This window comes from Phytophthora parasitica (genome assembly GCF_000247585.1).
Source record: "Phytophthora parasitica INRA-310 unplaced genomic scaffold supercont2.34, whole genome shotgun sequence".
In the NCBI taxonomy this organism is placed as follows: Eukaryota; Oomycota; class Peronosporomycetes; order Peronosporales; family Peronosporaceae; genus Phytophthora; species Phytophthora nicotianae.
The window spans coordinates 367,328-388,229 of NW_008649020.1; the positions used below are offsets into that span (position 1 = coordinate 367,328).

At 53.0% G+C, this 20,902-nt stretch overlaps 10 protein-coding genes across 15 annotated transcripts; 4 read left to right on the plus strand and 6 right to left on the minus strand.

Annotated features, from left to right (window-relative positions):
* Positions 1–80: 80 nt before the first annotated feature.
* Positions 81–6,345, minus strand: PPTG_12866 (hypothetical protein). Its single transcript, XM_008909574.1, has one exon. It carries the CDS (start codon positions 6,314–6,316, stop codon positions 179–181), a length of 6,138 nt encoding a protein of 2,045 aa, XP_008907822.1. The 5' UTR covers positions 6,317–6,345; the 3' UTR covers positions 81–178.
* Positions 6,346–6,399: 54 nt separating this feature from the next.
* PPTG_12867 lies at positions 6,400–8,515 on the plus strand. Of its 2 annotated transcripts, XM_008909575.1 has the most exons (3): positions 6,400–6,681; positions 6,783–8,063; positions 8,181–8,515. In XM_008909575.1, the coding sequence occupies exons 1-3, from the start codon at positions 6,447–6,449 to the stop codon at positions 8,276–8,278; spliced, it is 1,614 nt and encodes a 537-aa protein (XP_008907823.1). In that variant the 5' UTR covers positions 6,400–6,446; the 3' UTR covers positions 8,279–8,515. The 2 variants fall into 2 exon arrangements, with proteins under 2 accessions (XP_008907823.1, XP_008907824.1); XM_008909576.1 differs by having other exon boundaries at positions 6,783–8,515.
* On the plus strand, positions 8,501–9,504 carry PPTG_12868 (hypothetical protein). Its single transcript, XM_008909577.1, has one exon. It carries the CDS (start codon positions 8,602–8,604, stop codon positions 9,409–9,411), a length of 810 nt encoding a protein of 269 aa, XP_008907825.1. The 5' UTR covers positions 8,501–8,601; the 3' UTR covers positions 9,412–9,504.
* PPTG_12869 (hypothetical protein) lies at positions 9,455–11,150 on the minus strand. Of its 3 annotated transcripts, XM_008909579.1 has the most exons (5): positions 10,879–11,150; positions 10,728–10,812; positions 10,620–10,669; positions 10,505–10,561; positions 9,455–10,434 (listed from the first exon to the last, which is right to left on the minus strand). In XM_008909579.1, the coding sequence occupies exons 1-5, from the start codon at positions 10,939–10,941 to the stop codon at positions 9,538–9,540; spliced, it is 1,152 nt and encodes a 383-aa protein (XP_008907827.1). In that variant the 5' UTR covers positions 10,942–11,150; the 3' UTR covers positions 9,455–9,537. The 3 variants fall into 3 exon arrangements, with proteins under 3 accessions (XP_008907827.1, XP_008907826.1, XP_008907828.1); XM_008909578.1 differs by having other exon boundaries at positions 10,728–11,150; XM_008909580.1 differs by having other exon boundaries at positions 10,505–10,669; positions 10,728–11,150.
* Positions 11,151–11,250: 100 nt separating this feature from the next.
* PPTG_12870 (hypothetical protein) lies at positions 11,251–14,268 on the plus strand. The gene has a single exon (XM_008909581.1). The coding sequence runs from the start codon at positions 11,262–11,264 to the stop codon at positions 14,226–14,228; it is 2,967 nt and encodes a 988-aa protein (XP_008907829.1). The 5' UTR covers positions 11,251–11,261; the 3' UTR covers positions 14,229–14,268.
* Positions 14,235–15,702, minus strand: PPTG_12871 (hypothetical protein). Of its 3 annotated transcripts, XM_008909583.1 has the most exons (5): positions 15,491–15,702; positions 15,373–15,422; positions 15,264–15,314; positions 14,595–15,189; positions 14,235–14,519 (listed from the first exon to the last, which is right to left on the minus strand). In XM_008909583.1, exons 1-5 carry the CDS (start codon positions 15,627–15,629, stop codon positions 14,305–14,307), a joined length of 1,050 nt encoding a protein of 349 aa, XP_008907831.1. In that variant the 5' UTR covers positions 15,630–15,702; the 3' UTR covers positions 14,235–14,304. The 3 variants fall into 3 exon arrangements, with proteins under 3 accessions (XP_008907831.1, XP_008907830.1, XP_008907832.1); XM_008909582.1 differs by having other exon boundaries at positions 14,235–15,189; XM_008909584.1 differs by having other exon boundaries at positions 14,235–15,189; positions 15,264–15,422.
* Positions 15,703–15,710: 8 nt separating this feature from the next.
* PPTG_12872 (hypothetical protein) lies at positions 15,711–17,084 on the minus strand. Its single transcript, XM_008909585.1, has one exon. It carries the CDS (start codon positions 17,026–17,028, stop codon positions 15,877–15,879), a length of 1,152 nt encoding a protein of 383 aa, XP_008907833.1. The 5' UTR covers positions 17,029–17,084; the 3' UTR covers positions 15,711–15,876.
* A 65-nt stretch (positions 17,085–17,149) lies between these two features.
* Positions 17,150–18,297, minus strand: PPTG_12873 (hypothetical protein). The gene has a single exon (XM_008909586.1). It carries the CDS (start codon positions 18,267–18,269, stop codon positions 17,400–17,402), a length of 870 nt encoding a protein of 289 aa, XP_008907834.1. The 5' UTR covers positions 18,270–18,297; the 3' UTR covers positions 17,150–17,399.
* A 1,199-nt stretch (positions 18,298–19,496) lies between these two features.
* Positions 19,497–20,334, plus strand: PPTG_12874 (hypothetical protein). The gene has a single exon (XM_008909587.1). The coding sequence runs from the start codon at positions 19,750–19,752 to the stop codon at positions 20,185–20,187; it is 438 nt and encodes a 145-aa protein (XP_008907835.1). The 5' UTR covers positions 19,497–19,749; the 3' UTR covers positions 20,188–20,334.
* A 318-nt stretch (positions 20,335–20,652) lies between these two features.
* On the minus strand, positions 20,653–20,763 carry PPTG_23280 (hypothetical protein; the record flags this gene model as incomplete). The annotated part of the gene is made up of 1 exon (XM_008909588.1): positions 20,653–20,763. One exon carries the CDS (start codon positions 20,761–20,763, stop codon positions 20,653–20,655), a length of 111 nt encoding a protein of 36 aa, XP_008907836.1.
* Between the last annotated feature and the right edge of the window lie 139 nt (positions 20,764–20,902).

The following is a 20,902-nucleotide window of genomic DNA, read 5'->3' on the forward strand; positions in this document are numbered from 1 at the left end:
TGCAGCTAGATTATGGTGCCCTAAATGATTGTGGTGCCCAACCTGTTAGTACATGAACATAGAATAGTCAACCACACAAATTTTGGTGCGCTACTACAACCGTCTGAATTACGTCGTCAGTTTTGGTGATAAGAGCTAGGAAAAGCAAGCTGCGTCTATCTAAAAGTTCTGCGAAACTCTATGCAGTCCACGATTCTGCCAAGGCTGTCCAGTACGGCGTCAAGTACAGCAGCTCCCTCACAGGTTCGACGTCTGTAGGTGTCGAGGTTTTGTTGTCCTTGTTCGCTAGCAACTCAAGCGATCGAAGCATTAAAGGGTGCGTAACATCGTCCTGGTTGTGAATATCGCAAGCTTCCTGTGCAAGCTCACGAACTCGATCCGTCAGCGACTGGAGCTCATCCGCGAGCGAACACGACGTCATGACGGCTACACCCGCTGCGAGAAGTCCGAAGAGGGGAGCGAACACGTCCGAGTAGTACGTGATGCCTCCAAGCCACTGACCCGAACGCTGAGCGTCTTGGTTCAGAGTTATGAGCGCACTAACCACAGCCGTCAGCACTTGTTTGCGCAGGAGACGCATCGGCGCACCGTCTTCAGTCGTACGCGCTAACAACGAGTGCACAAGGTTCTGGGCCAGCACGTCGCTCTCAGCGAAGTAGTTGCTGCTTTCGGACTCAAAGATGCGGCGGTACAGGTCGTCCCAGTCTTGAGCCTTGGCGCCAGCAGCGCCTGAATACGCCGCGAGGACACTGGGCGCGTCGATGAGGTCGAACAGCGTCTTGGACAGAGCAGCAGCGCCGTGTTCCGTACGTGCGAAGCAGGCAGCAATGTACTCCACCGCAAGAGGCAGCACCGTTGCATCAGACAACGAAGCAGTTGGAGTGTCCGCTGTCGTAGCAAGAGCCTGATGTACAGCGTGACGTGCTCCAGCTCTCACACGCACATCGTCGTCTTGAAGCAGTCGCAGTGCGCTGATCCATCCAGCCAGCGCTAGATCACCACCACAGTCCTGCTTAGAATGCAACAACAGAAGTCCACTGTGATGGAGTGCAGAGGCGGCAGCTTGGCGAAGAATCAGAGGCTGGTTCTCGTCGGACCGCAGCTCGATCTCCTTGCACAGAGTCTCATACAGCGCATTCTTCTCGGTGTTCTGGCGATAAGCCATGAGAGCTAGCAGCTCCAACGCTGGCGCTAGAACTTGAGTGTCCGCCGAGATACTTAGAGTACGCGTTAGCTTGGTCTGTAGTTGCGAGAGTAGAGTCTGAGAGTCCGGTATCGCTTGATGAAGCTGGCAACGCACCAATACCTTCAGTTGTCGCGCTCGCACCTTCGGGTGTGTCTCGGTCAAGAACTGGCCGATCAAAATCGACTGCAGCTCAGCAACAGACTCCGAAGTCCAGTCTTCGATCACCAACTTGTTCGCGAACTGCTTGACTGACTTTTTGCGGATCTGGAGCACGTTAGACACTAGCATCTTCTTCACAAGAGCATCCAGTTGTCGCCCAGTCCACAAGCTGAACCAGATCGCCACCAACGAACGATCCAGCACGTACATCCCCGGGCGTGTAGACAGAAGCACCGCAGCATGTCGATCTGAGTCACATCTCTGCAGCAACTGCCGATCAACTTCAGTTTGAATTAGTTGAGCCGTTTGCACCAACGTTTCTTTATCTGAGTCCGTCTTCAACATCGCAACCACGTTGGCAGCGTCCTGTGCGTAGAACCGCATCACCACGCTCACAGTCGCGACGATCTCGGATCGGATAGCAGGGTTTACAGCTCCATTCTGCTCTGTCCACAGCCACATGTTAGAAGGCAGCAACTTAGCTACAACGACCTTCAGGAACTCAGCTTGTGCGTCCTTCGAGACAGGCGTGGATTTCTTTCCAGCACCTCCAATAGCCAAGTATTTCGTTGTAAGATGGCGGATCTGAGCGAGAATTCCGTGGACATAGTTGTGTGACATAGGCTTCGCAGTAGACTGGTCCTCGGTACTGCGAACGCCTTGAGGAAGCCGGGCACAGAGCATGGATAACACGTAAGCAGCGTCAGCGTTACTCACGATAGACGCCACGACCTTGGCTGCCATGTGTCGAATGGCCATCGTCGGCTGCGACGCGCACTTCATCACCAGAGGAACGAAGCTCGCCAGTCCAGTGCCGTCGCAGGGAGAAGCAGGAGCATCCGCTACACGCTGATCATCCTCGTCACCAGGTCGTAAGCGGCTTAAGAACAGCAGCAACGGGTACAGTCCAGGCGGAGCAGCTCCACCCAGTGCACTACTCTTCTTGTCGTCTGCTAGTAACCTGGTCAACTCACGAGCCAGGAAGCCACGGAGTTGCTGGAAACGCGAGAAGACGTCGTCACTGGCGACTTGTTGACGAGTTCCTCCGTCCGCAATGCGCTTGTCTCCAATCGCACGCTGTGTAGCCGCTGCGAAGAGCATCATGGACGAGTTCCGCACCGCCCACGACCCACAGTCGAAGCCACGCACTGCCAACTCGAACATGTCCACAACATATCGAGCCACATCCTCCGCCAGCACTCCGTCTTGACAAATGAGCTTGAGGATGTTCAGTGCGTGGACACGGGCACGCCACAGCGAGTGGTGTTCCTGATGGGTATCCCGCTTCTCCGCGGCGTCTGTGTCTTCTCCTGCTAGACGCAACAACGTCGACATGACCTTAGGAAGAATCACAGCAGCAGAATTGCGCGGCTCCGCTCGAAGAATAGCCACGAAACTGAACGCGAAGCCGGAGCTGCGACGCAAGATAAAATGCTGCTCGGATCGTTCCAATCGCTCCAACAGACGATCAGCCCATCGTGCAGGTAAGCCGCCAAGCACTGGGTTTTTCTCTCCGTGCGCCAGGAACGCGCGACAGACTCCTTCGAACGCCTGGTAAGCCGTAGCAACTGCGCCCTTATGCTTGAGCTCAAACAGCGAGTTCAGCAACGTCTCGCCTCCACGCTGCGCCATATCCACAGTAAAGTACGTGATGCTATCCGACGCTGGGTTAGAAGTAGGGAGAGGAACACGACGCATGAGCAACTCGAGGATAGCGCCACATTCACGAGCAGCCAGCCAGCTGCCAACCACAGCACGTTGCTCTGCGTTGCCATCCTCCTCGTCAAGACCATCGCCGTTCTCAATGATTAGATGGCCACGACAGTCCACTCGCAACGCCGAACTCGTGGTTTTAGCCACAGCACTAACCTCGCCCACTACGCCAGCAAACGAAGCCGAGAGTTCTTCGTCTCCAGCACCAGAAGTCGCGTCTCCAACCACAGCAAGCGATGCACGCATGGACAGGTGGATAGCAGTGAATATCTGCGTCATCGCACTCGGCCACTGCGCAGCTTCACTACTAGACAGCGTACTAAAGTCCACGTTGTCAAGTACGTAATGCAGCGACAGTAGAAAGCCGTGTACAAGCGGAGACTCGCCTCGATGGATTTCTGCCGAGCTTAGAGCTCCAATACGCGACAGAATCACTTGTGTCAGCTGCAATACGAACGACACGTCTGGGTTGACACTGCTGACTTCTGTAGCAGTGTTTTCAGGCTCTAATGAGCGCTGGAACGTCAATCCAAAGCGTTGAATTGCTGCGCTGCACTTCTGGAACAGTAGTCGGATGAACATTGCGCCAGCATCGCTTTCACGTTGACGAGGGCTGCCACAGAGTCCGACCGCCCAGTCCACGAGAATGCGGAGTTCTTCGCGACTGGAATAACCTGGAAGCTCATCCGGATACAAGTCGAGGATCGTGAAGGCCAGAGATCGAATGGAATCCCATGCGCTAATGAGCATATTGAGCAGCGTCGTCACCATCTGTCCCGTAAGTAAGAGACTTGGACACTGATCCGTCTCGAGACCAAATAGCTGCACGTACAACAGAAGCACCTCCAGACCCAACGTCAAGCGCTGAGGAAGAGCTCCAGGATACACTGAAGCCACAATAAAGAGCTCCACCCAGTGCTTGAACGACACTGCAGCGGCATATTCATCACGAGCCTGTCCAGACTTGGAGGCATTCTTACTGGCGAGACGCATAGTCTCCTTGATACGAATAAGGACCGTCTTGAGTCCAATCAGCGTGTTCATGCGGCCCGCGGGGCCGATTTCCTTCCCGTTTACAGCTAAATAGTACTTGACCAAACGTAATTCATCGTCCGAAGGCATACTAGTCGACTTAAGCGACGCACACAACGCATCAAACGCAGTTCCGCGAGTTTCTGTCTTAGCGTGACGAAGACCACGTTCAATCTCGTGCATCGACACACCAACGAGTTTCTCTGGAGCCATTTTCTTTCGTGCAAACTTGAGCACTTCCAGCTCCGCCCACAACGCAACGTCAGCAGATTCTCCGTCCTTCCTACCTTCCACTTGCAGACGCTTGATCAAAACTGGTACACAGTCAGAGTCTTTCTTCAGTAGAAGAGGAATCACGTACATGGCTACACGTGAGCGAAGATTAGCGTCACGTGATAGAAGCACCTTAACCACATCCGGAAGCCACAACTCACGCCAAGCCGCCACAGCCTCATTATCCGGTTTTGAGTCATTCTTTTTGCTTGTGCTTTTTCCACTGAGATCATCGAGAATCTGTGCAAATAAATTCGCTGCGGCTGGCGCAGCGTAGTCTTTTTGGCCCACAGCCGAGAGCAGAGACGACAGTAAGGCTGGACTCGCTTGAAGCACTGGCTTGGCTCCAGCTTCAGCGACCAAAAGCGTCAGCGATCCGTACTTAGCTCGACTAGTAGGTGGAAGTTCCACCAGTCGTGACAAGATCGCGTCACTCCAATCCTGGAATCCACCGGAAAGCACGAAATAGTTGACGATATGAGCGAAAACGACAGCCATGAACTGGTTCACCTTCTTGGACGGATGTTCCCAGTTCAACAACACAGCAGTCGTGAGGTTCGTTAAAGTCTCAACAGCCAATACAGCAGGGTATTCACTCGAGTTCAGCTCCTTCTTCTGCTTCTGTAAGATCGTCACAGCACGACGGAGGAACGCTTCCAGTACTTGGAAGGCGAACAACCGCGTGTTGTACGATTCTTGGTCGCAGAATTGGTGAACACCAGTAAAAATCGCGTCCAAAACGCTCTGATCCGCCATCAGATTTTCGATTAATCCAAGATTCTTAGCTGGAAGAGCGAGATCATCAGTGTTCAGACTGTTCAGTAAGCCACGACACACTGCGAGTCTCGATAGGTCTCCAAAGTTCTCCACGTCCTTGTCGATATGTGCTCGTAGTTCCACGTTATTGCATGTATCAGAGCTGATAATACTCAGCTCCGGATACGCAGTCTGTAGCAGCAGCTTGGTCGCGTTAGTCGAAGTACTCGACAATTGGAGGAGCAAGCGAAGCACTAAACAGTAGGCGAGTCCTGCTTGGGTGAGTAGATCTTTGTGTACCACACTAGTCTGTAGCAGCAGTACGCAGTGCTTCACAATACGAAGGAAAGCCTCCGTCAATTTGTCCAAACTCGTTCCTCGACACTGCTGCAACCGACTGTCCAGTATCTCCTTCATCGTTGCCAGCACGATCACGCTCTTTAGAGCGTGGCCACAACGTTCTGAAGCCACCAGAACCACATTCGTTGAGGCTGTAGCTTCGCTCTCTTCCTGTAAGTCGTCATTATCCTGATTTGCCCCATGATACTCCACAATTGGAGCTCCCAGAGCTTCTAATTGGTCTGCACAGCACGTCACGAACTGCAGTAGATGCTCAGCATCTCCATTATCCCCTCCGGTCACTGGATTTTCCACTAGAACGCGAGCAAGGAACGGGAACTCCACTAGGTGCAGCAAACGGTCCAGCAGAGTGACACGCTGTTCAGGGGTCTGATTCTGAGAAGCTGATTCGGTCCAGAGGGCATCCAGGAACGCCCTTAGCTCTTGACCCGCTCCGACCCGCAGCTCGCTGGACTCAGATCCTTCACTCTGCGCCAGGACGTCCAGGATGAGCCCCAAGTTCTTGCGCAACGGCTGCGTCGGCAGCGCCGCGCTGAGTCGGAACACCAGGCGCCATATTGAAGTTCTTACGTTGCTGTAATCTGATTCATCGCCCGATACCAGCAACTTACACTTGGAACGAAATAGCTGCAACTTCTTGAGTTGCTCGTAAAGACTGCAGTGCGCAGCACACAGCGCCTCATACCACGCCGCCAGGTCTCCTCCGCCCAGCGCAGCGGGTAGCTCCACGTTCACAGGCACCCCTTTTAGCACCAGACGCAGATCTACTCCATTGGGGGCCACAATACCGCCCGCCTGCGCCTCCTTAATTACTCCTTTTCTCTTCTTGCGCACCATCGCTGAAAATGGCTGGTCAATAAGAGTTGAAGATGGCTACATCAGCGGGACCAATCGCATACATTCATTTTGTCTGTGTACTGTACACCACTTCTTTATTCTCAGAAACGCAGCATACCAGTTAGAGACCATGGCGACGTCCGCGACGAACGAGGCTGCCAACACACTGCGCAAGCTCAGGCAGCGTCCACAGACCAAGGTCACGTCGGCACGTAGAGACTCTACACAGCTATGCGCCATGCGTGACACCAACAAGCGGCCGCGTGCGTCGTCTTCGGGCGACAAGGAGGCGCAGCACAAGAAGAAGACGGAGACGGCGCCAGCGTCCGGGCCAGCCGCCGTTTCGCTAGGACAAACACCCCACGGTACGTCGACGACCACAAACGACTTGCTGGCAGAAACAGGCTGCGATATTGTCTAACATATCTGTTTCTTGCGGATTTATGTTCGTTTTGCTTAAATTTAGGCCAATGGCACGGAGAAGAGAAGGCACAATTCCCCGCTAGAACAGTCGAATTGGAGGTTGAGGACGAAGGAGGCGGCGCAGATATAACAGCGGAGATTGCAGCCATTGGACACAGAAACGAGCGACTGCAGCTCAGCGTAGCGTCACTTAAGCACAGGTTTTCTATGCGTGAAGAGGAGACACATCAGCTGCTGCTGGGACTGGGTGCGCTCAATGCAGTGGCCAATGAACTCGCGACATTACAAAAGGAATATCAGGAGCGCTCGTCGAAAAATGCAGCGCTGATTCAGGAGTCTCTGGAACAGATTTCCAACTGCTCGGCCCAGGTGGACACGCTGAAGCGCTGTCGGGGATTCACGGCCTCGCAGCTGCAGAATTTCAGACACGAGTGCACCCAGGAGATGAATAAATTAGTGACCAGACTTGGAGATCTCGCGAGCGGCACAGATCAAGAACCAGAGCCTTTTGACCTGGCGATGAACGAGAAGCGGCAACAAATCGACGAGTTAAAGGAGGAAGTATGTGGCTACAGAGCACAAGTTAGTCACGATGGCTCGGTCGCATCAGTCTCATCATCCACGTTAGGATCCGCCCAAGTGGAGACGACGGCGCGGATAAATCTGGCACTGGCGCAGTTGGACGATCTTCACGCCGAGATGTTCCAGTTGAAGCAGGCGTTGATGCAGGAGAACCAGTCGTTTCGACGTCAACTTGAGAATCTCGTGTCGAGGCAAATGGCTCAAATCCGTGACGTTCAGGACAACGAAACGGAGCGAATCAACGAGGAAATGGACGAGATCAGGTCGGGAATGTGCGGGATCCTCAAGGACGTGCATCGACTGAAGGAACGCACGAAGTATTTGGTGCCCAGTATGGCACGTGTAGGCCCTAGAATGTCTCGAAGTAAGGCGATTGGTATGACTAGAGGTGATGAGAAGGATGAGCGATGGATGAATATCCCTTCTTCACACCCTCACAGCACTGGCTACTCGATGACTATGGCTACACGTCAGTGTCAAGATGGGTTGCCTCATTACGAACACGGTTTTGATGATGATTGCTACTGTCCTGGGGTGGTGCCGGGCCACATGACACGCCCAGGCCGTCCTCGCAGTCCTGGATCCAGCAACTCAAGCGTTGGCCGCTCAGACGACGACAATTGGCGGATGTCTCCTGCTGAAGACGCGCCAGCAACTGACCAACGTCTTGCTCAGCCTTGCGAAAGCCCACACTACTCGTCTTGCTCCTCGAGCCTGTATGGCCGCCTCAGCGTCTACGGAGGTACGCGATCACCTTGTCTAGTGCAACCGGACGTCCCGAGTGTCCAGATGAGCTGGAAGGAGGACGCCCGCGAAGTGACGGTGTATTAACATTGTACATTGTGGCTCGTCATCGTAGAAGAGCATGAGGGACAGAACGATTCCAGCGCGGAGCAATTCGAGCGGCGACTTCTGGAACAACACCGACTGTTCTGGATTGGCGAAGGCGCGGGCTAGCAGAAGAATAGCTACTGGCTGGGTTGCTTAGGTTAATGGATCCATCTGAGAAGTAAAGCAAGGAATATCAGCGCATTGCAGTGCTTACAAAGTGAGGGGACAACAGTAATAGGAGAATCTCGGAATATAGTTGTCAGACGGTCGCAGTAGCGCACCAAAATTTGTGTGGTTGACTATTCTATGTTCATGTACTAACAGGTTGGGCACCACAATCATTTAGGGCACCATAATCTAGCTGCAGGGCTAATCAATTGTCTCCTCAACTGTCATTTCCGATCTTGCCATCTCAAGTGCATCACAGTCTTCGAATACTTCTTCTACCAATGTCGCTCAAGGGAAAAATCGCTGTCATTACTGGCGCGTCGATGGGCATCGGTGCTGCGACTGCCCGTCGCTTTGCTCAAGAAGGAGCGAGTATGGCGTTGCTCGCTCGGTCCAAGGACAAGTTGATCCAACTGGCTGAGGAGCTACAGAGCGTATCAGGTTGTGGCCACGTGGTGTACTTCTCAGTCGACGTGCGTGACAGCAACGCACTAGCGACGGCCATGACCGAGACGGTCGAACAACTGGGCGGACCTGTGGACGTTCTGATCAACAACGCCGGTCTCGCTCTCGGAGCCCCGGCGTGCTTCCAAGACCAGTCGATCGCCGACATTTCCATGATGGTGGGGACGAACATAAGCGGCGTATTGTTCGCTGCCCATGCAGTGCTCAACCAAGGCGGTATGATGGCCCAGAAGCAAGGCGTGATCGTGAACGTGACGTCCGTGACTGGACTGGAGGCCCCGCCCTTCCCTGGTGAAGCTGTATACCACATGGCTAAGGCGGCGCAGGAGGGCTTCTCGAACTCGCTTCGCAACGAGCTCTGCGGTACCAACATCAAGGTTGTGGTGGTGCGTCCTGGTGTCGTGGCGACGAATTTCCACGAGCAGCGTGTCGGCTTCGACAAGAACATGTACTCGCAGTTCATTGAGGGCTACGAGCCGCTGGTGTCCGAGGACATCGCCGACGCCATCTCGTGGGTGCTGGAGAAGCCGGAGCGCGTGATGATAAAGGCAGTTGACGTCGTGCCGACAGCGCAGCGCAGTCTCAGCGTGTTCGACCGTGAGTGGAGCACTCGGAATGCTAAGTAAAGTGATAATTCAACGCACAATAGTAGACGTTGGGAATAATGAAGTCTCAGCCAGCTACCAATGTGAACGAGAGAATACCAATTGCTTTAGTGATGTTTTTTTTTCTGTTGAACGACTACTAGTTCTTTACACTAGTTGAGCTTTCTCAGCCGATTCTTCGTGAGAATGGTGCGTCGGTGGATGCGTGGAGCTCAACTCCAGGATTAAAAACCCCGTCATAACCAAGACTGAGCCGATGATACACTCCCACGTGAACTTCGTGCTGTGCATCAAAGTGTCCATGAGTCCCGACAGCGGGATCGTCAACATGAATCCGACACTCGTCTCCAACGGCGACGTCCAGCAGACTGCAAACGTTAGGAAGATGAAGTTGGTCACGAACATCGTGGTACCGATCATCAGCATGAGGTTTCCTTCGGCTATAGGTGGGAATCCGATCGGCTCGTAGAGCGACGGAAACGGACTGTGCGCGAAGAAAATGGTACCGGCAAGCCAGGCCGGGATCGTGAACGCTCCACTCATGCCCATCATGATCATGAGTGTGGAGGTGTCGTTGATTTCTGCACCCGCAGTGAGAGCCACCGACACGTTGTAGCCTGCGTTGAGCACTGCTGAAATGACCATCATGAGTCCTCCGATCACGCTGGGACTTCCAATGCCTGCGTGGTCACCTCCTTGATACAGCACAACCATCGTCACACCAGTGAACGCCAGCAAGACACCAAACACCTTTATCGCGACCAGCTTCTCGTTCAACAAGCAGATCGAGAAGCAGTACACGAACAGCGGCGAACTGTTGAAGATGGCAGCTCCTGCAGCGACCGTCAAGTTCTGGAACGATGCAAACCAAAAGTAGTCGGCGACGAGGTAGAACACGCCGAGGAATGCTGACAAACGCATCAATTTCTTCAGCGGAATGACCGAGTGACGCTGCAAAACCCCAACAATGTCGAACCCAGCATGGCGATCTTCCGTCGTGCCGCAGATGCGGTAGTACGCGAAGATAAACGGAAGCAACAGGACCTGTACACGCAATAATCTGGTGAGAAGATATCTGAATAGAGCTGATCATCTAGGTTATGATAATCCTTACGGGTGCAGCATGACTGAAGCACATAACGAAGAAGGGTTTCTTGAAGTCGTCTGCCGTCTAAAGGGTAACGAAGCGTTAGATAAACTACTGGTAACTGAGTAAGATTGGAGGATACCTGTAGGTGCTGCACTGCTTCAGCTTGAAAGATGGTAGTACAGATCACCACTACACAAGATACAGTTAGGCTGTGTACTTTTCAAAGCTGAAAGAATTTTGTGCTTACCGAATAGAGCGAGCAGTCCAACGTGTTTTGTGTGAAAGTACTCCTTTGTCTCCTTCTCCAGCTCGAGATCCTCGTCATCAAGCAGCTTGGTGTGCTCGTTAGGTACGGGCTTGGTCACAGGCACAACTCCGTTCCTGTGAGACATCCTTACTGGGCTATGCGCGTCTGTGAGTGCTTCTTCCCGGTGAGAAGCCGTGCTTTTGCGCGACTCCATTGCGTGGCGCAATGTGTCGTCCAGAGCAAAATCTTGAATGATTCTTTTGATTTGCAAATCCCTCCCCTCGCCCACAACTCGCTCAACCACGCACTTTTCGGCTGCACGCGGTAGATTTAAGTTTCATAGTGCGAGATCGCTCGTCGACTCGGTTGTCAGCGTCGCTCAAAGGTGAGACCTTCGGTGATTGCTGACGCTCGTCATCCTGTAGGCAAAAAACAAAATGACTTCAACGTCGTCACACGTCACACATTTATGTGCACCACATCACATGAATATGTCTGTTTCCTTGGCTCCAGTATCCAATCTTCCCTGTAGCCATGGCGACGGTGCGTGCGCCGCACCCACGCGGCTCTGAGCCCAACAACAAGCGCAAGCGTCAGCGTCCGAACAAACCCAAGTCCATGGCTACATCCTCCACCGAGTCTTCCGTGGAGGCGAAGCTGGAGACGCTCGAAAAATGGCACCGCGCCTTGACCATCGACATGTCGGAGATCCGACGCGAGGGCGCGCGCGTGCGTATCGAGCTGGAGAAAGTGGACGACACGGCGGAAGCCGCAGTGGAGAAGGCCGAGCGGTGCGTTGCACAGGCGCAGGCAGCCGTAGCGTCCTTTAAAGCGAAGGACGAGGCCGCTCCGAGCACCCAGGCCAAGCTGCAGGCCACCAATGCGGAGCTAGACAGACTCCACAAGCGATTTATCAGTATGGAGAAGAAAATGGAGCGATACAGACAGAGTAGCATCAACGAGGAGTTCCTCATGACGCAGCTTACCGAGCTTCAGGAGCAGTACGAGAACGAACTCACTAAAGTACGAGAAGACCATGACGCTGCACTGGAAGCTCAACAGAAACAATTAGACCGAGTGATGGCTCGTTTACAAGACGAGAAGAAACAGAAGAAACAGATGGAGAACATGGTCAGGATGATGCAGTGCTTGAGCGAGGAGAACAGTAAACTGAACAAGAAGATCTCGCAGATGGCTACACGTCAAGAGATGCTCACTATGCAGCAGCAAATGGAGACCACAGAGAGGGACAATCAAGAGGAGCAGGGACGTACCAGACTGGATCTCAATACATTTGAAGACAAGCTAGTGGACATGGAGAGAAGAGTCACAAACGCGGAGAATAACGTGCTCGATATCGACCGGAAAGTGGACGACGTGGGCTCACAAGCGTCCGCTGCAGTGCAGAGTCACCCGATGCCTCCTCCACTTCCTCCACCACCTCTTCCACGTGATCTGGTGCGTCAAGGAGACCTCAGTGGGATCCACGACGCGTTACGACTTATTAACCGTGACTTGCAAACTGTTGGAGTCGATTTCACCGGCTTGGCTAAGCGCGCTGAAGCTCATACAAGCCAGCAGAAGCAGCATTTTGAATCGAGACTACAGGAGCTGAGTACACAGCTGTTTGACGCTCTCAGTCACGACTCTCGACTGCATGCGACCGAGATCAGTCGACTGAAAGACGCTCTTTTTGACGTGCAAAGCGACCACCGAGAGTTCGGACAGAAAATGAGACGACTGGAAGACGACGTGCAAGCAATTCGAGCGCAACCGCGAGATCGTGGAGCTCCCAATTGGCGCTATGGACAGAACCCTCCGCCATTGCTGCCTACACCTCCACTACCGCACCCTCCACCGCCAGCCTTTCGCAACCGTCGAGAGAGACCTTCACGATATGAACCGGCTCCTGATGCAGCTCCAGCTATTGATCCTCCACCTCAAGATCGCATCAGATGGGCCCCTCGAAGGAGAAGTCGTAGTCGCAGTCGGAGTCCTCCACGTCGACCGCCATGGGCTGCAACTGGCAATGATTCGACCCCCGCAAATGGTCGACGCAACCAACGCTACAATCCTGAAGGTAACAATGATCTTCCTGCGAGAAACAACGTTACGGAGCTAACAGGTGCGCCAGTGCCCGCCAACCCAGAGCAGAACAGGAACGAGGCTGCTGAAACCAACCGGGAGGAGCAACCGGGTCTACCTTTCCGCCGTATCCGCCAGCCCCGCAGGACTCCAGAGATTATCGTTATCGAAGAGGACGATGAGGAAGACGAAGAAGAGGAAGTCGAGGAAGGACAGGAAGTGGCCAGAGCCCCTCCGGATGTAGTTTTGGACGAGGAAGAAGCGTCTCAGAACGCCGATGTCGTGATGGTGGACCCACCTACCGAGCACGTAGAAACAACTGATCTCTTGGAGAAAGAAGCGGACCTACAAACGGGCCTTTTGCTGTACTTTTGCTTGGGCGGCGCCCCCGATCTTGATACCCAGTGGACGAATTGTTTTACCCAGTTGAATGCCGACGAGTGCGTGGAGATGCCTCGAGCACTGCGATTCCAGCGTCGATACAGTTTCTTACAGAGCTTCCCAGTGTATTTGACGCAGTGTGTCCTCCAAGCGGTGATCCTAAACGGTCAAAACGTGGCTGACGGCAGCGATAATAGCGCTTCTCGATCCGCTGGAGCGCTTAACGACGCTATTATGCGAGCAAAGTTCAACGATGTGGTCAAAGATATCCATCTCTCGTGGGCCAAGGCTCTAAATGAGCTATTAACAAAAAAAGCTGCCGGTATAGCCGAGTTAACCTCGGAAAAGCTGGATTTAACCGTGAACCCAGCAGGACTATCCAGCTCTGCTGACAAAGTTGAAGTCATTTACGACTGGAGTCGACGCCAAGAGTCCGTCATGTGGATTCTGGCTCGAAAGCTGCACTACGGATCGTTCTTACCAGCAATGAAGTGCAACGTGGACGCATCTCCGGCTGTTTATCTGTTTACCGTCATGTTTGACGTGCGTATAGTGACGAGCGAATGTCCTCAGTACGGCACCTTTCGACTGAATGCTTTTGGTGGTAAAGTTATTGCGTATCTATGGAATCACACGCTCAAGAAGCTCCCGTATGTGTTCTTTGCTGACTGGCCGTGGCTCGAAGACCAGTCCACAAAGGAGAAGCTCCCAGCCTTGGCTTTTTGCCATGTACTGGCCAGTATTTTACTCTGGAATAGTGCGATTGACCACCACAGTTTAACGAACCAAAACATCTACGCTGCTGCAGTCAAGCACATTCTACCCAAACTCTACGTTGGCGGTCAAGCGATTTATGAATCCGTGGAGTCCACATCTCTATTACTGGCTGAGTGTGAGTCTACATATATTGAACTAATCGATCTAGACGGCCAATTCGCGTCAATTCTCGGCCTGGATGGTTTCTTTGAAGTCACGGAAGCTATTCAGAACAACATGTTAGCTGTGGCTACAGCTACGACAGCTACGTCTACTTAAGTCGTTGTGCATTATTATGAAGTATCTGCCTAAATTTTACTTATTTTTTTTTAATTTTTTTATTTGTAGTTTGTTATTAAGCCCAAGCTGATGCAGTTGGTGGTTCTTGTTGTGCAGTTTTCTTCTTTGTGCTACATTCGAGGATAGCGAAGCCTGCCATGACGAGCACTGAGCCGACGATGCATTCCCACGAGAACTTTGTGTGATGGATACATGTGTCCATAATTCCTGATAACGGGATTGTTAGCATGCATCCGACGCTGGTTTCCAAAGGTGAAGTCCAGCAGATTGCTAAGGGGAGAAATGCACAGAAAACAACCGTCAAGGCTCCACTGGAGATTAAGAGGAACACGCCTTCAGCTGTACCAGGGAACGCGAGGGACTCATATAGCCATGAGAACGGACTTTCAGCTAGGAGAAATGTACCCAAGATCCACGGTGGAAAGGTAAAGAGACCACATAGTCCTGCTAGCGTGAGCAGCGTTGAAGTATCGGTAACATCTTCGCCAATTGCTAGCTGCAGCGCGACTTGATAACCAGCATAGATGGCTGACGAGATGATCATCGAGATCCCCGCGATGATCGTTGTGGCTTCAATTGTACCGAATCCGCTGCCGTCTTGGAAGATGACGATAAGTATGACGCCCACGAACGCTGTGAGTACCCCCAATATCTTGTTGACGTTCAAATGTTCGTTCAAGAAGCAAACGGACAAGCAGTACACGAAGAGCGGAGACGAGTTGGAGATGGCTACACCCGCCGCCACACTCACGTCACCCAGAGCGGCATACCAAAAGAAGTCCGAAATAAGGTAAATCATACTCAGAACCCCTGAAATGTACACGAGTCTGGGTAGAGGGATCACGGAGTGGTGTTGCAATATACCGACAAAGTCAGCGTATCGATCAGCAGAATTCCCGTAAAGCTTGTAGTACCCAACGATCATTGGAAGTAGCACCACCTATTCATACAAGATTTTTTTTTAATCAGTCGAATGATACCATAAAGATAATACTTCGAGGAGGTAAAACTTACCGGTGCTGCATGGTTGAAACACGCTAAGAAGAAGGGTTTGTTGAAGAAAAGCTGCAATGCTAGTTAGTGTCTAGTCTTTATTATTTTAGAACCAGGGATTTTACGTTACCTGGAGCGACTGTGAAGCTTCAGCTTGCAAGACCCAGGACCAGATCAGTGCTGCCAAGTATGAGACCATATCGATGAGTTGTGTAGCGTGCAATGTTTACCAGCAGTTTAGTGCATACCGGAGAGCGCAACGAAGCTCGCGAACTTGGCAGGTCGAGATTGGTTGGCTTCTTTCTTCAAATCGACTTCGGGGTCGAGTAACTTCGTCGTCTCCGTCGCAGTCGGCCAGGCAGGAGCCACTACATTCGTTCGAGTCATCTTAGCCCCAAGCGGCGAATCCTAGAATGAAAACGTGATGTCCAGAGAAATTTCGCGCGCCAACTAGCGCATCCCTTCGCCAGTAACGACTCGGATGGATGGTGTCTAGCACGTGACACGTCGAACGCGTCGGTGGCTACGGCGTTCAATGGGCTACAAGCTTCTGTGGGCTACAAGCTTCTGGCATGGCACACGTCTAGCAACTTCAACATGATAAATCTAAGGATTGCAAATTAGGATTTATTACTTAGACGACGTGAGATTGTGGCGCGCTTGGAGCTCGATTAGGAGGTGTATCCGGCTCGGATACATGCGGTCGAGCGGTGGTAGGGACAACATCGGAGATCTGGTAGTCATGCTGGCGCTGTTGATACTGCGGCTGTACCAATGATGTGTCCACGTAGCTCTGCGGCTGGCTTGGGCTTGTGTTCTGGCGCGTAGGCTGCTGGTTCTGCAGGTCTTCCCACTGCACCTGGTTGGACGTTGGATAGCGTTGCTGGTTAAATGGCTGCTGGTACTGAGTCTGCACGGCTGGTGTGTTCATGTTAGCGTACTGCACTCTCGCAGGCGTCATGCCGCCATTATGACGAGGCAACATGTCGTCTTCGTCGCGGTATCGGCGGTCCAACGTGTGGTACTCGACGTCCTTGCCGGTAAACCGGAACTGGAGCACCATGGACAAACCAAAGACCACGAGTGTTCCGACTAGATAGCCCCACCAAGCTCCGGGGATGGAGTAGACTAGATCACCGCTCGAGTTGTACGTCCTGAACCGCTCCAGATCGTTGAACGTCGGATAATTGCCGGCAAAGTATCCGATACCCCAGAACAGGAGGAACGCCCCCACTAAACTCGTACCAGCTATAAGTGCTGGCTTCTGTAGCCACAACGTTAAACCACCGCCAATGATGGCAAACACCGCGACCAGTACAATGAGGACCGTGGCCGGATGAGACGGTGCGAACTTGTAGCCGAACGATGTGTTCACTAGGATGGCGAGCGATGCACCAGCGACCGCTCCGCCCATGAAGACGCCTGCCCAATAGATGTAGACGCAGATGTAGCCGACGATGATACCACCGACTACGAAGGCGATCCATGAGGCTGTGAGCACCCACGTCTCGTCCTTGACGACCTTTTCGAAGATGACGGCGATGACAACACCGCCACCCAAGAAACCTAATGCATAGACCGTTGTTTGCCACAGGCGATACCCAGCTACGACCAGTAAAGCGCCGACTAGCAATGCTCCGATGGCCAGAATAACGCCGTTAATGTCCATTCCATCGCTGGAGTCGAAGATGGTCTTGACCGTCGCGGTAGTGTCGTCGTCCGATATGGCCGACACGAGCTGCAGACACAGCAGAACTGGCAATAATGAATGCAGCGTGGTCGCCATGAGTTTGTAGTGAATGGTTTGGAGATTGAAGAGTGAGGGATAACGAACTACACATGTCTCGATCGGTTAGACACCTGTCCAACGTACCGCTGCGGTATTGATAAGAGAAAAAATCCAGGGATCTGCTAATAATTCTTACACTTATCCATGACGAAACACTGGTGGACATCCTCTGACATAGAATAATCAATCGAAGGAGATAATCTGCAGCCTGTTTGATCAAGTAGATTATGTTCATATATGCATGAATATTCTGCACTACGTTTATATACCCCCACGAATACGTATCCGCTACTGCCGAGAGAACGCACTGGACAGCTCCATACATTCAAAACACCGCCATGAGCGTCTCTCATTGCTTATTTGTCGCTTTAAACGGCTGCGTTGCCGGTTGATTTGGAGATTGCGTGGGTGTCTGTCTTGCCGCTGTGGTCGTATCCGCGCGCCGTCTTCTTGATCTGTACGTTCATGCCCAGGATAAATAGCACAATCATTCCAGCCAGATAACCCCACCAAGCGTCCGGGATGTTGTACACCCAGTCGCCCTTGTCGTTCTGTGCTCGGAACTGCTTGAGATCGGCGCCATTCGGGTAGTCCCCGGCGAAATATCCGACGCCCCAGACGCAAATCGTAGCGCCGACGATGGCTGTGGTGCCGATGAGCACAGGTTTCTCCAGTTTGAGCGCCAGGATGCCGCCCATGATGCCCAGAACCACAGCCAAGACGACCAAAATCACGTCCGGGTTGTCCGGGTAGATCTTGGTACCTACGGACGTGTTGATAGTAAAGGCGAGCATGACGCCGCCTGCCGCACCGGCCAGGAAGATGCTGGCGCTGTACAGCATGAGCACGACGACGCCGGCGATGACGCCACCGACAGCGAAGCCGATCCACGAGGCTGTGGGCATCCAACTCATGCTAGCGAAGGCCGTCTCGACGATGCCCGCGACGAAGAGGCCACCGATCATGAAGGCGCAGCAGAAGACCGTAGGACGGAACAGTCGGTAGCCTGCTAGACACACGACGCCGCCTCCAACGATGGCGATGGCTGCCAGCACGGCTGGCCCCACTTTGACGTCTTTAGCCGAACTCAGCAGCTCCGTCACGCCCTCGAGGGAGCTGGAACTGTCGTCTGATACGTCGAAGCTGCCACTGCTACTCCCGCTGCCAACGACGGCCATAGCGCAGAGCTGTAACAGCGCGACCGCCAACAGATTCTTGGCCACGTACGCCACGGACATTTTAAACACAAACTTTAGCAGTCGAAAGTGAAAATGCAGTGGATGGTGCAAGAGGTACGCCATATCTGAAACGACCTGATTTGGATCGTCGTACTTAAGTCGAGATGGGTGCGAAATGAAGGAGTTTCGGCCAATGACAGTGAAGGTTTCATTTTTTTCGACGGCAGAGTTACGCTTGTGTAAATTTTGAAGTGAATCAGTTAACATGAACTCGTTGATGGTACAGCCTTTAAGATTGCATAGCTTTTCGCGACTGTATCCGTATTGCAGCTGCAAGATGCAGAGCTGCGCAGTGAAGGTGATGTGGTAAAAAGCACCGACATGCCTGTCTGCAGCTCCGGGGTCGGAGCTGCGGGCTCTCTTTTGGAGCTCAAATTTCGCATCAAAACAGGGTTCTTCGTCGACGATGATGACCCATTGGAATTCGTATTGATCATAGGACAGCAACTTTGCTTGCACATGAACAGCATGGCACGCTACGGTTTTTTTTTTTTTTTTTTTAAAGTAAAGTGCAGTGCAGTTAAACAGCTTCATGGGCGGAAGAAAACCTGCTTCATTGAAGAGAGCAGATAGTTCCCAAAAGTTCAGCTCACCGAAGCTTTCCGATCACCCATTGATCCTACAATGTTCATAGCGATCATTGCTACGCGATGCACTCAACCCTTGTGTTTGATAATGATGTGGCCCCAAAAGCTCATCCAAAAGCGTCGTTCGGAACAGTGCTTAGTACTCTTGAGTACAAGAGTCCCCTTTTGCGGTAGCTCTCAGACGACCTCAATCAGTCCAAGCCTCCACTGTCGTTCGATGTTGATAATCTGTGCTATCGTCGTTCGCTTGGTGCAAAGCGAAGGAAAAAAAAATCGCAGCCAGCTTGAATATTAATACGTCCCTTTTCACCTTCATGCGCGGACGTGTGGTTCAATAAGAACGCCCACCTGAACACTGACACGCCAGCTAAATACGCTTCCAATGCACTGAACGCGTTTAGCTACATGGAAAACGGCGCCTGTAGTTGTCAAACCTTCCTGCGATTCTGCCACTGCATGGCTTCATCCTATTCCACACATCCCAAAACGGATCCGAGCACGATTGGCTGAAATAAGATCAGATCCATATTTCAACCAATCGCGCACGAGTTGGGACGTGGAGGTGCAACGACAGCGCAGCAGTGCTAAAGTATGCGGCAGGCTCAAGCCAGTACGATCGCCGGCGTCGACAGAAGGGGGCAGGGGCAGGTGGCGGGCGATTCGTTTAGTGACGTCGACCTTTGCGTCTGAGTATGGTGTCGCCGTTTGGAACCCGTCGCCCCAAAAGGAGCGAGAAAGAGAGCGGCGAGAGGGAAAGAGAGTGAGCACAAGCGGTCGGCCGTTCTCGGCTGGGGTTTCTGCCATTCTCGATCGCTTCTGGCCGCCCCCACAGACACACAGACGCCCCAACTCCCCGGAGCACTCCCACATACACATACAGACACAGGCCCACGATGAAGAAGTCAACGAAGAGCGTGCGATGGTCCACCGTGACAGTGTATGAGTTCGGCGTAGCACTGGGAGGCAGCGCCGTCCCGCGCCGCGGCGGCCCGTCCATCGGCTTGGCCCGCACACCGCAGCAGGTGTGGAGCACGACGCTGGATAAGGTGCGGCGCTGCGGGGACCTGGCGCTCACGCGGCCGGGCTCCGCTGCAGACGCCGATGACACCGAGCAGAAGGAGAACGCAGACACTTTGGACCGGAATGAGCAGCGCAAGCGCCGGGTGCTGCGCGCACGGAGAGTGCGTTGGCTAAAGCCGCTAGAGCGCATCACGATGCTGACCAAGGCTGGCTGCAGCGAAGAGCGCATCTACCGAATGATGATGGAGAGCTCCGACATCGCCATGTCCAGGAGGCTCTGCGTCTCGATGCAGCGGCAAGTGGCAGCATGAAGGCGTGGAATCTCTCACGTCTGGCGAGCAGGGACGAAAGTGGATGATATCGCGCTGGTTGGCGCCGCTATGCACCAAAGAAGACCAGAAGGGAGTAGAGTATGGATGACAATGAAGAACTATTTACTGTGTACTAAGGTGGTTTAGCTGTTGTTCCTACGATACTGTTGGGCATCAGTTTGTCTTGGTATCATCACGGCTAAACGTGGTGGTGACTAGCTCACAGCCCCGTAATGTGGCATTGCAAGGCCCCTTTCTTCAACAGAGACCTGAAGCAGGATTTCGTCGCCCGTATACGTGCCACAAGACTTGTGTAAGGTTGAATTACTGCATTATTATAAGTTAAGGTGTTCATACTGTCTGCTACAGAGCTCTATCGTCTCGGTCTTCGTCATCCTAGAGTCGTTTACTCCAGCACTGCGTCTTGCTGCCCCGGGCTGTCATTGGCACGCGCAAAACTGCAACTTAAGCCGCGCACTCGATACGCAGACAGAGCCTCCGCGACTGAGCGATGCTGGACGACTCCATGAGCATGCGGAAGATCCGTTCCTCGCTGTAGCCCGCATTCTCCAGCATCGTGACGCGCTCCAGCGGCCTGAGCCAGCGCACGCGTCTGCGTCGATGTCGTCGAGTGGTTGCAGGCCTATACTCCGCTTGCGTCTTCTCCAGCTGATGCTGCACTGCGTCCACCGACGTGCTCCAGACACATTGTGGA

What these genes read in the sequence shown, in the direction of transcription:
- PPTG_12870 (XM_008909581.1), top strand. Translation starts at nt 11,262, where the DNA reads ATGGCGACGGTGCGTGCGCCGCACCCACGCGGCTCTGAGCCCAACAAC.
- PPTG_12874 (XM_008909587.1), top strand. Translation starts at nt 19,750, where the DNA reads ATGAAGAAGTCAACGAAGAGCGTGCGATGGTCCACCGTGACAGTGTAT.
- PPTG_12872 (XM_008909585.1), bottom strand. Translation starts at nt 17,028, where the DNA reads ATGGCGACCACGCTGCATTCATTATTGCCAGTTCTGCTGTGTCTGCAG.
- PPTG_12866 (XM_008909574.1), bottom strand. Translation starts at nt 6,316, where the DNA reads ATGGTGCGCAAGAAGAGAAAAGGAGTAATTAAGGAGGCGCAGGCGGGC.
- PPTG_12868 (XM_008909577.1), top strand. Translation starts at nt 8,602, where the DNA reads ATGTCGCTCAAGGGAAAAATCGCTGTCATTACTGGCGCGTCGATGGGC.
- PPTG_12869 (XM_008909578.1), bottom strand. Translation starts at nt 10,941, where the DNA reads ATGGAGTCGCGCAAAAGCACGGCTTCTCACCGGGAAGAAGCACTCACA. An exon ending in TGGACTGCTCGCTCTATTCG is followed by an intron (nt 10,670 to 10,727) that starts GTAAGCACAAAA and finishes TATCTTGTGTAG; the next exon opens with TGGTGATCTGTACTACCATC. An exon ending in GCTTCAGTCATGCTGCACCC is followed by an intron (nt 10,435 to 10,504) that starts GTAAGGATTATC and finishes TTGCGTGTACAG; the next exon opens with GTCCTGTTGCTTCCGTTTAT.
- PPTG_12867 (XM_008909575.1), top strand. Translation starts at nt 6,447, where the DNA reads ATGGCGACGTCCGCGACGAACGAGGCTGCCAACACACTGCGCAAGCTC. An exon ending in GCTAGGACAAACACCCCACG is followed by an intron (nt 6,682 to 6,782) that starts GTACGTCGACGA and finishes GCTTAAATTTAG; the next exon opens with GCCAATGGCACGGAGAAGAG. An exon ending in CCGCCTCAGCGTCTACGGAG is followed by an intron (nt 8,064 to 8,180) that starts GTACGCGATCAC and finishes TCGTCATCGTAG; the next exon opens with AAGAGCATGAGGGACAGAAC.
- PPTG_12873 (XM_008909586.1), bottom strand. Translation starts at nt 18,269, where the DNA reads ATGTCCGTGGCGTACGTGGCCAAGAATCTGTTGGCGGTCGCGCTGTTA.
- PPTG_12871 (XM_008909582.1), bottom strand. Translation starts at nt 15,629, where the DNA reads ATGACTCGAACGAATGTAGTGGCTCCTGCCTGGCCGACTGCGACGGAG. An exon ending in GAGCTTCGTTGCGCTCTCCG is followed by an intron (nt 15,423 to 15,490) that starts GTATGCACTAAA and finishes CATACTTGGCAG; the next exon opens with CACTGATCTGGTCCTGGGTC. An exon ending in GTTTCAACCATGCAGCACCG is followed by an intron (nt 15,190 to 15,263) that starts GTAAGTTTTACC and finishes TTGTATGAATAG; the next exon opens with GTGGTGCTACTTCCAATGAT.